The 11287-nt window shown below is 44.8% G+C and overlaps 1 protein-coding gene across 1 annotated transcript in view; it reads left to right on the top strand.

The window, feature by feature from the left end:
- Positions 1 to 11026, top strand: part of Sft2d2 (SFT2 domain containing 2) — a 19986-nt gene extending 8960 nt beyond the window's left edge. Inside the window, exons 4-8 of the mRNA XM_028758048.1 lie at positions 337 to 418; positions 1501 to 1536; positions 1623 to 1678; positions 3396 to 3425; positions 6194 to 11026. Of these exons, the coding sequence (XP_028613881.1) occupies positions 337 to 418; positions 1501 to 1536; positions 1623 to 1678; positions 3396 to 3425; positions 6194 to 6233 (244 nt within the window). The 3' untranslated portion in view covers positions 6234 to 11026. The remainder of the gene's footprint in view (positions 1 to 336; positions 419 to 1500; positions 1537 to 1622; positions 1679 to 3395; positions 3426 to 6193) is intronic.
- Positions 11027 to 11287: the final 261 nt, after the last annotated feature.

Here is an 11287-nt window from a genome sequence, read left to right as displayed (position 1 = left end):
GAGAGAGAGAGAGAGAGAGAGAGAGAGAGAGAGAGAGAGAGAGAGAGGGGTTCTGCAGCAGACTCGGGCCTGCTCTTCCATAGTTGGGTGACCTTGGTTATATAACCACCTGGGCTTTTTCTTCCTCTCTAAATCAAGTGTACTAATTGTCCCTACTTCAGAGGTCCTTGATGGATTAAATGAGGGCAGTGTACAAAAGGCCTGGAAGTCCAGAGCCTGCTAGAGCTGTTCGTGCCAATACTATTCTGTTACCGCCATAGGAGCTCCTGGGGAGGTGGCTGCCGTGCCTCCTGTGCGTCTGCTCTGCCCGTAATGGCTTGTGTGTTTGCCTCTTAGTACCATCTTCCTCATGGGGCCAGTGAAGCAGCTGAAGCGGATGTTTGAGCCTACGCGTCTCATCGCCACAATCCTGGTGCTGGTAAGGACAGACTGCTTTCCACCTGGGCTTTGTAGAGGAGGTCCTGTCCTTTCTTTTCCTGTTTCACCCTGGGAATTAAACATGGCCTCATGCATATTAGGCAAATACTCTACCACTGAGCTACACTCCTTTTAGTTTTTCTGTTTGAGACAGGGCTTCATAGGTTGTTCAGATTGGCCTCGAAGTTACTGTCTCCTGCCTCACTTTCCGGAGTGCTAAGATCTCAGGCATGTACTGCCATGGATGGCTGGAAGGTTTTGTCTCTATCCCAGCAACACAGACTATAGCTTTCTTTTTTTGACTCAGTTATCCGTATAGCTGTCAAAATTTTTCCAGACCCCATTCTCTAGATTTCTAGAATAATGATCAGTGTTGTGGGATTTGAACTTGATCAGCATACTTTAAATTAAATTTTACTTTTTGTGCATCTCTCATTCATTCATAGAAGAATGTTCTCCAAGGCCATGACTATATATTTATTTTATATTTATTATATTTATATTATATTTATTGTATATAAATAAATGGTTATATTTGTTGTTTATTTATGTCTTTCAGAGTACAGCGAGGGGCACAGAGAATGCTTAGGGCACACTGATTAAGAAAAGGCACAGTAGGCGGCTGGAACACCTATTTTTTCCCCAGCTTTCAGATGTAGATGGCCTAACAAGTGTGTTGTGGAAAAACTGTCTAAGAAAGGACATAGAGCAGTGTCAGGTGACAGGTAAACTGATAACAGGCTTCCTGGCTGTGAGGGTGGCATCTCAAGTTGACCTTTGTTCTCAGACACCTTTTCTCCAGAGGCTAGAATTGACAGGGGTTAAGTTGCAGAGGTTTGTGGTCAGCTACCATGTGTCTTGAGTGAGAAGGTTGGTGGATGAACAGCGTGTCCAGAAAGGTGCTCTTATCTGCAGACATTTAGGGAAAGCTGAAATGTAGGAGCTCAGCTTTCTTCTCTTCAGCCAGCATACATTGTTATTGTTGAGTTGGAGTTCTCTTCCTGACATGGTTGTTACATGGTTTGGATAGGTTAAACGTTTTGAACTGCATTGCATTAATGAATGTTTCCTGTCTCTTTCTAGTTGTGTTTTGCACTTACCCTGTGCTCTGCCTTTCTGGTAAGTGTGAACTTTCGTCTTCTGTGACCTTTGTGGTTTGTAGCCCTTGTCACACACATTCCAGTAACTGTGCCATTTTTCTCTAGTGGAATAAGGGACTTGCACTCATCTTCTGTATTTTGCAGTCTTTGGCCTTGACATGGTAAGTGACATCAGTGTCCCTTCCTTGTTCCCAGCCCTGCCTTTGACTCATGGAGGGAAAGGAGGGAGAACCCGTGTATTGTGGGTGGGAGGGTTAGGAACACCCAGAAGCTCTTAAGTTGAAGAGCTGTCACTAATGCAGCTGGAAGGCAGGTGTCAGAAGCCAGCTGGCTGACTTGGCCCACCACTAACAGGTGGCGTTAGTGGTTTTGAGTGGTCACTGGAGGCCACTCATTTTTTGCTGAGCTCGTGGTTAGCTGTGAGATGTACAAATATTACTCAGCTACACATGTCTGTTAACTGTGTCTAAACAATGAAGTATTATAAGAGCTTATAAAAAGAGGCCATGAGTCAAACAGACAGTACCAGAGAAGGCTGCTGGTGAGAAAATCAGTGATTGTGACGGCATGTGTTCTGTAGAAAGACACAGAGGGCATTGTCAAGCTGAGCCAAGGGTGCAGGAGCTGGCCAGTGGAAGCCCATATGGATGTGGTGCAGCGTACACGCTGGAGGCCAGTGGAACTCAAAGGCCAAGTCTGTTTAAAGGGTGACCAGAGACATGGCTTTTTAAAGCCATGAATGGAACTGTAGATTTTTGGTTATTTAAACCTGCGTATAATATCCAAAGGAGATGGGGATCCTGGGGTGGCTTGTATTTAATATGAGGTATTTCTATGTTGCTCTGATCGTTTAATCCAGGAGTAATGATGTCTGGCAAAATAGTTTCTGTATAGTGTGATTATTCTATTTGGGATAAAATGTCTGCTAGGATACAGAGAAAAGGGAGGCCAGTGGGGATTCTAAATAAACGTCTCCTGGTCACCTCACTAGTAGAAATGGATCTAGAGAATGTAAACTTGATCCAGTCTTCTTTTTTGGAACTTTGAACTTGTGAAGAAATACTCTGTCAAACTGCCTTTCAGAATTGACCATGTTCACAGGTAAAGAAGCCTGTGTACCTGGAAAGTGGGCGCCATGCAGAAGTGTGGTGCCTGGTTTTAGTAGGAGGCACTTTTGCTAGTAGGTGCTAGGATTGGCCTGGCTTGATGGCTTGAGTTTATTCTTGGCTTTTTTTGGGTGCAGAAACTGGTTTCTACATATACATGGCTCCTTCTCAAGCCAGTCCCAAGGAGTCTGCATTCTTCTGGGCTCAGGAAAATGGTGATTCCCTTTGAACTGATTATTGCTACGCTTGTCTTCTGTCTAACACACAGGGCAGGCGTCTCTCCCCTGCATAGTTTTCCTTACAGGCAGTGTGACTTGGGTTCTTGAAGCGTTGTAAGCATTGTAAGCATTGTGCTAAGGTCCATTTGCTTTTTAATTAGTGGGAGCGGGATAGAACACTGATCTCACCTGGCTGAAGTTAAAGTCTCTTGGGAACTTACAAAGCATTAGAACACAACTGTTGAGGAATTTATTTTTACTTTCCGCAAATAGAGCTCTGCTGCCATATGGGCACCTGGAGTCTGCCCATTTTAGGTTGTTAAATACAACCACAAGCCAGGCTAAGGTCAGAGGATTGTAGTTGTATGGGCCCCTTACTCCCCTCTGTCACATAGCTACTCATACGGCAGACACAGTGTTGATGGAAAGTGTGAGCACACATGTGAGTGAGTGCACATGTTGGATAAATCCCTGGGTGCTCTCAGAGCCTCAGGAGCTTTCTGCTGGGGCTTTCCCGCTGCCTCTGTTTATCTTTGGTTTGTTTTTCTTTGTAGGTATAGCCTTTCCTACATCCCATATGCAAGGTAAGACTATATTTGGATATAGGGTTTCTTTGATTTGTGAACCATGATGTGTTTACATGGGGCTTACAACTTTTCAAAAGATTTATTTATTTATTTTTTTAATGTGTACTTTTCCAGCGAGTATATCTATTTAGCATGTGTGTGCATTTTTGTGGAGGTTAGAAGAGGGGCTTGAATCCCCTAGAACTAGAATTAACAGATGGTTATAAGTTGCCATAGGGGTACTGGGAATTGAACCTGGGTTCTCTGGAAGAGCAGCAAGTGCTCTAAGCCACTGGACCATCTCTCCAGCTCCTGATCTGGTGTTTAGCTTGGAGATTTTAGTTTAGTTGCAGAGAATGCATGTTTTTTATCTTTACTAGATAGGCACAGTTCATGCATCTGTTTTATAGATGAGTATGGTAAGGGCCACGAGTCTCCTGATCTTATTAGTGATCACCATTCAGCTAGCAATGTGTTGACCAGACTGAGTTCCTGGTGCTTGGGGCATTGTCCTCTCATGGACAGTACTCGGATGCACACTAGTGTTCCTTTAATCTGTAGCTTTGAGGTGACGATTCGAAAGGTGATCAGTTTAGTGTAACTGAACAAGGGCTATGGGGTCTCTCGTACTTGCCTGTTTTCTTAGAGGGCCTCACTCTGAACATTTTTGGAAGAATCTAAAGGGGAAGTAGGTACAGGGCCCTGGGGGAACAGTGCTTCTTAGTTAGTGGGCTTGGTGGCTCTAGACCACCAAGACTCAGAGGAGACATTGATAACCGGAGTGGGTGGGGCTGGCTCATCCCCAGAGGCTTGGGAGTTTGTTAAATAACCACTTTTGATGGTAGGCTTTTCACAGTTAGCCACAGAACCTTTGCCTCTGATTCCATTCTAATGAAGCCATGTAATTTCATTCTTCTTGGTCATCTACTAAATAAAAATGTTTTCTGTAATTGTGTTGAGGAAATGAACAATTGTGCAGGGGCTGGGGAGGAGGTAGGGCATTATGTCTTGTACATTCCAGGTCTGCTGCCAATGGTGAGTTGAAGGTGTTTTGGAGTGAGGCTAACAAGCTGATAAAATGTGTGCATGGGTCCCAGGAGTATAACAGTTGTGAAATACTGCCTTTGGGGCAGGGAGGAACTTATTCTGAGAAGAATATGGACAAGGATGTCCCAGGAGTTAGTGTGCTATGTGAAGGAAGGTCTTCTAGGTCTGAGTATCTAATGAAGTATTTATCAATTTGGCAACAGTTTGATCATATCTTTGTGCCTAAGCTGCCTACATAATTTACTAGGTCCAGTGAAAATGAAAATGTGGGCTCTTGGTGAGTGTGGTGGTGCATGCCTTTAGTCCCTGCACTCAGGAGGTAGAGGCAGGTGGAGCAAGATGAGCAAGTTCCAGGATAGCCAGGGCTAACATATGTCATCAAGGTATTAACCAGAGTAGACCTTTCTAAGCACACAGCCTAGTGTAGTCACTGTTATCCACAAAACTGGAGTTATTTGGCATCTTTCCTTGGAGGCTCAGAGTTGATCAGAATGGGCATGTACAAGTGATGGAAACAATACAGTTCCTTTTGAACTAGTGAGCCTTGTTGAGCCAGATAGATGTCTCCTTTAGTAGGAAGAATCACAAAGTGAGTTCTAAGTGTGGCTTTTAGAATAGGCTTTCCCAGTGTCTACAGAGAAGATCACACAGCAGTAAAAAAGTTGTAAGACAATGTGAGTTTATAAAATAGGTTAAGCAAAATTAGGTGGGTTCCTGCTGCCCAACTTCCCAGATCCCATGGCGTGCTGTGTGACCTTGCAGGAAGGGACTTGGTTTGGCCATAAGCCCCCTTACTTTACAGAATACCCCTGGGACTTTAGTATGTAGCAGACTTTAAAGTCTTTCATTAGAATCTTTTTAGATTAAAAAAAATTTTTTTTAAAGACAAATTCTCTGTGTAGCCAGTGTAGGCCTCAAACTTAAAATCCTTTTGCCTCAGTTCCCTGAATGCTAGCATCTCAGGCCTGTATCACCATGCATGACTCCTTGATGGCTTTTGATGTTAAAATTCATTACCTGCTCAGGCAGTTGGACTCACTCACCTCATGTGACCCCCTGAGTCCTTATTTGCTGTACACTGAGAACACAGTGTCAGACCTAGAGTGGGGTGAGGGTCAGAGCTGAAGTGACCTTCCACAGCCAGAAGTAGTGAAGAGAAGGGTTTGCTCTGATAGATGGGCTGTCTGCTGAGCACCCGCTCTGCTTACCTGAGTTACACTGAGTCCCAGGCAGCCTGTTAGTAATGCTCAGTGCCTGCACACATCTCCTTGTGCCAGGGACCTGAAGATGTTCCTTCACAGTCCTCTGCTGCTTGCTAGCAGTGAACAACAGCCCTGGTGACTACACCTTAATGATGTCAGTGTGTTCTGTGATTGGCTGATGTGAAGATGCAGCGGTCTACTTCCTTACTCTCTCATTGTCCGTTCTCTCTTCCTATCTTCTCTCATTATGGTAATAATCATCATTTGCTACATGCCTATTCTTTGCCATGTATTCATGAGCAGTCTGCTTGTCATGGGATAAGTGGCCACACCCCAACTGACAGATGAGGAATTTAAAACCTCCAGCACGACCAGTAATTTGCCCAGGAGAAAGTTGCTAAGAAATGTTGGTGCCACAGTTTGATGGAGTAGGTCCGACTTCACTATTTCCCCCCAGCAGCACTGTACCTTGGGAAATGCTCAAGAAAGGTCTTTGAGTGTTCATGTCCCATTTATCTCTGTGTCTTTCCTTCCTAGGGATGCTGTGAAGAAGTGCTTTGCTGTGTGTCTTACATAACGCACTGCCAGTGTGCAGGGAGGACTGGATGGAAGCTGGTGGACAGTTCTGTAAATGCCCTCTGAACCTCTCTCTCACAGACACGTGCCTTTACTAGCAGCAGTGTGTTGCTTACAATTTGAACATTTTTGAGGGTTGCCTGTGGGAGCAGTCATGAGTCCTAAACCCTAGTGTCTGTAACACACAATGTGAGGTTCTGTGGCTTGTGTAGACAACTCTTCTTGTGACTGTTATCCTCTGGGAGGTACTCCACCGAGTTCTCACAGGACAGTCTTTGTCTAATAGCAGCAGATAAACCTCAGGAGCCACTGATTCCCAGGCGGCGGCAGGGAGGTCTAGCAGGGTCTCCAAGAAAACCATTGCCACAGCTCCACACAGCGTCTTCCCTGATGTTTGAGAACAAGTGATTCTGCCTGTCCTAAGACCCCTGGAAGCCTGCCCTGGATATGTTGTTCCTTTTTCTAGATGGCACCTTCTTGCTGTTCTGAATTCAGCTTACTATGGAATGTATTTTTAGTGTTCAATGTGGATTCTTTCTCTTGCCCTCACCTCCTATGTCTTGTCTTGTGACCTTGTGACACTGGTTAATTGAGAGTGAAGTAGTGACCTAAAATGCTATTTCCTTTTGGACATGAGCCATTAGAAAGTGAAAAATCTTCATGTTCTTTGCTTTGTTTATTTGCTTTCATTATTTATAAATATTTACTTTCTGTTCTTTGCTGGAGTTGGGATAAGGGAAGTTCATGGAAGACAGATCCCTCGTGGGCCAGCAAGAAGTAGGCACGCCTGCCAAGCAACCTAAATGGTCCAGCATTGACACTCAGCCCACACTGGACATTGGTGGTCAGCCTGTGGGTGGTCATGCTGCAGCCTAGTGCCTAACCACACACAGAGCGTTCTTGTGTTGGGGATCTCGTCTGGTCCTCATGAGAGCCATGTGAGTTGTCTCACTGCAGTCAAGGACCAGGGCTCAGGTTGGTCTCTGTATCCCCTGGAGCTCCAGCTGTGGCCTGATGCTCAGTCTTCGTTATGACGCCGACTCTCCTGGCATGGCTCTGCTCAGAGCCTGTGTCACCTCTCATAACTTCCTTTTGTCCTCCTGGCCTTTTCTGATTTCAGCATCACTTGTGCTGCCTTCTACCTGTTCCCCCATTTTGCTTTTTGGCAGCTTACCTGCATCTGGGTGGCCACCATCCCAGTGTGTCCCTGGCATCATCAATGCCCTGCCTTGACAGCTTGAGGTCCTGGCAGTCTAGGTTTGCCCTTTGCCCTTTGCTCTTTGCTCAGGGCCAGCTGTTCCACCCTGACCTCTGTTTTGTCACCGCCAGACCACAGGAGGTGAGCACTCGTCTCTGCGGTTGTGGCCAGTGCTGAACTGTGGCTAATGACTGTCTTTTCTTCTGAGATGAAGAAGCGTGGATAGGCTGATCAGCAGTGGGGCAGAGGGTAGCTCAGTCTTTCAGGATTCCAGCCGTGCTGTTGAAGGCATCTACAACCTGTCTTCAGTCAGGAAGCAAAATTATATGCTACCCTCTGGCTCTGTGAGGCACATGTCCTGGGAGCCTTGGGAATCAGTTTGGGTCTCAGAAGGCCTCAGGTGTGAGAAGGGCCGTTGGGGAGTTTAGGGGTACCCATGGTTCATAGATGACATGAGGGTAGGGTCATTGCTGCAAGTTCCAACCACTCTGTGGTCATGTACCTAAAAGGCTGACCTCTCCACGCCCTTGTCGGTGACAGGGCTTGAGCCGAGGTATCTTTTAAAGATGTTAGCAAGACTGAATAGCATAGCAGTGTAAACGTGGGCATAGAAAATCAGCAGATTCACGTGTGAGCTGTGGTCCAGTCACATGCTGGTTGAGTCCTTGGAAATTACCTAATGGTTTCTCAGTTTCACTGTTTCCAAATAGTGGGCTGACAAGTCCTGCTGGCTCACTGGAGGATGTCAGTGAAAGACGAAAGTGCTTGGTGGACGCACAGCAAGCCGAGTCTCCATGAACTGATGAGTGCTGACGGTGACAGGATGGGCGCGTACCCATCAATTTGTCTAGCATATTTAATTCTGTGTGCATCACTGTAGCCTGTCGTGCATTGCCTCACTGAATGCTCGCAGTGACTCAGGCAACAGATAACTGCCTTCATCATCATAAAGTAGTAGTGGCCTCAGAAACTCTGACCAGCAGGGGCATCAGTGAAGAGGTTCTAGGTTGAGATCAAGTCTGAATAAAAGGTTCTGGCCTAATTCCTACAGCCTGTGGCCAGTTTGCCTCAACAGCTTGAATCTGGACACATTTAAGCAGCTTTTGGATGACTGTCTTCTAGAATCTTCTAGACTCCCAAATTTTTTTCTTCAGTTGCCTTATCCCTTGGTTGTTTCTGACCCTGCTTTTGTTGGACTATGGAAGGAAGAAAGCCACTTCAAATCTGTTAAAGTCTCCTACCAAGCCAGCAGCATTGATTAAAAGCAGCTTAGTGAGTGAGGCTGAAGTGGAGAATTAGCCTCTGACTATGGCTGTTGGCATTTTCTGTTTCTTCTCCCCACCCTTCATTCTTCCTATTCACTGCCCAGTAAGCAGGGCATCATTGTACTGCCAAGTGATGGAAACGGTTGAGTGACCACTGTAGAGGTAATGTGGTCCTCAGTCAGGCTGTGGGGGACATCAGGCCTGATGCTGCCTTCCCTGAGGTGCAGTCTGTGGAGTGCTGCACTGAGAACAGCATTATGCCTTCTGGACCAGGAGAGTAGCTTTGGGTCGCCTTGGCTGGTCCTCTCTCTACTCCATGCTGATTGTTAGGATGCTGTGCGGTTGGGTGCCTGCTCACTGAATTCTGTCTCTCTCACTGTCCTTTTTTACAGGCCAAGCTCTAAGGGAGCTTTTGTCTCTCCTGCTCTGTATGGCTGCTGCTCAGACGCCAGCTCTAGGCATCTTGTCTTGGGGAAGGGTGAGATACATTCCCAGCCTGGCATTTTCACCATGGAGATGGTCTCAGTGCTTGGGTGTCTGTTACTCTCATGGTGACTTGGTGGATTATGTCTTAATTGCCACCTCCCAGCCACATAGTCACTTGTAGGCTGAGAGAACAAGAAATGAAATCACAAACTACATTCCACATAAAATTACTTTTTAATACACTCATTAGAATAAATAATTAACAGCAGGGCAGTATCTGAAACAGATGTGAAGGGCCAGGCTGGTTTGGCTTTTGTTGTTGGTGTCCCTGTGAGTGACAGGTTTTGCCACGTACGGGAGGAGACTTGGTGGAATGAATTGGTCAGTCGAGGTGCACTCATGACTGTGGATTTCCTTTCCTGTGTGCCCTCTGCCTGCTCTTCTGACTTTACTCTTCCTCTGGTCCCTTATCAGTAGAGTCATTTACATACCCTTTGAATTTACAACCTAAAACTTATTTTTAGTTAATTAAAAAAAAATCAGTGTTTAAAGCAGTATAAAGATGCCTGCTAGACTGTGGCAGTTTTGTTTTTAATGTTCAAGTTATTTTTTTTATAAGTTTAATAATGTGCTATAGCTTACAGATAGCATCCTATTAAAAGTGAATGAACCTTAGCTGAAATTCATTGCAAATTCACATTTTTCCGCCTAGAAGTCTAAATTGCTTAGAAAGTTTTCTTAAAAGGATTGCTTCAGGGGTGATCTTAAAGTACCTGCCAATTCATTTTTTGCTTTGAGATCTTGGTGTGTTTTAGGCTAGTGAAGGGGGAACACAGTGGAGTTTGTTTAATCCCAGTTTACTCAGGATGGAGTATTCTCTTTGAGTATTTCCAGCCCTGCTGTGACATATGGGAGACACTTGAAATTAGCTGGTAGCCTTCATTCATATAAGCTGACAACATAAAGTCAGATCCCTTCTAGCAGAGCTGGTGACTGACAAGGTAGACTTGGGTATGTACAGAATGACTTTCTGTAAACTGGCTGGTCTGAAACCAGAGAAAAAGTAGGCCTAGTGTTTAGGAATTCTGTTGAAGATGAGAGGTCAGCCCATGGCTTCATAACAAATACTGACATATGCTCTGTACTCAGAATAATGCCATTGCATGTATAGAGTGCTTGCCTAGCATGCATGGGGTCCAGGGTTCAATCCCTGGAAATGCATACACTGGCCATGGTGGTGCATGACTATTATCCCAGCACTTGGGGAGATAGAGGCAGGAGGATCTAGAGTAGACCCTATCTTAAAACAAAACAAAAGAAAACAAAATCAAATCTAGTGTTTGGACCAATGCACATGGCTCTGTCTATTAAATGTTCAAAAAGAAAGGTTTTTTTTCCTGTCTTTTTCATTGTGTTTGCTTAACTTGAATACAGCAAAATTTAAAAAAAAAAAATAGCTCCATGAACTCCGGCCTTGTAATTCTGATTGTGAAGTTGCTAGTGAGGGCGTGCAGAGTCAGTGATGAAGGCACTGGCATCCTTGTGTATAGGCGCCCTGGGCACTGGGGCAACCAAATCCAAATGCCTGCAGTGGATTTGTATGCCTTCAGAACATTGTACCTGTTCTAATACAGTGAGCTTTTAAAACATTTTGTCTTAAAAAAAAAGTTTTTATAACTGCATAGGTGTAGTTGATTTTCAATGATACTGATTGTATAACTGAATTTTTATATACAAAAATATATTCTTGAGTACTGCCTTTTCTGTCTTGAGGATTTGGTTCATATGTTTTCTTTTTACTCACTTCAGAGAGAAAGAGTGTTGCTGGAGAGAGTTACCTCTCCCTTTCACAGCTATTTTCTCCCTTTTCTTTTCTCCAATAAATGGTAGCATCATAATCCTTAACAGATCTAGTGTTGTCTCTTATTCATGTCTGTTTTTCTGAGACTCACTGAACCAAACAACTGTAAGATGATGTCTTAGTGTATAGTACACATTGTTGGTATGTTTAACCTCCTACCCGCCTCCTTTCCCCCATATATACACACACAGTTGCTATATAGTCTTTTTCTCCAATGACTTAGAGTTTCGCATTGATCTGAGGACCACCAGCATTCATGCCTCTCTGACTCTGAATACAGTGTGACCAGTGACCTCATGCTGTCA

The sequence above is a fragment of the Grammomys surdaster genome, unplaced genomic scaffold (genome assembly GCF_004785775.1).
Source record: "Grammomys surdaster isolate TR1022 unplaced genomic scaffold, NIH_TR_1.0 130, whole genome shotgun sequence".
Lineage (NCBI taxonomy): Eukaryota > Metazoa > Chordata > Mammalia > Rodentia > Muridae > Grammomys > Grammomys surdaster.
The sequence above is the reverse complement of the archived record's forward strand: the minus strand, read 5'-3'. Positions and strand labels throughout refer to the sequence as shown.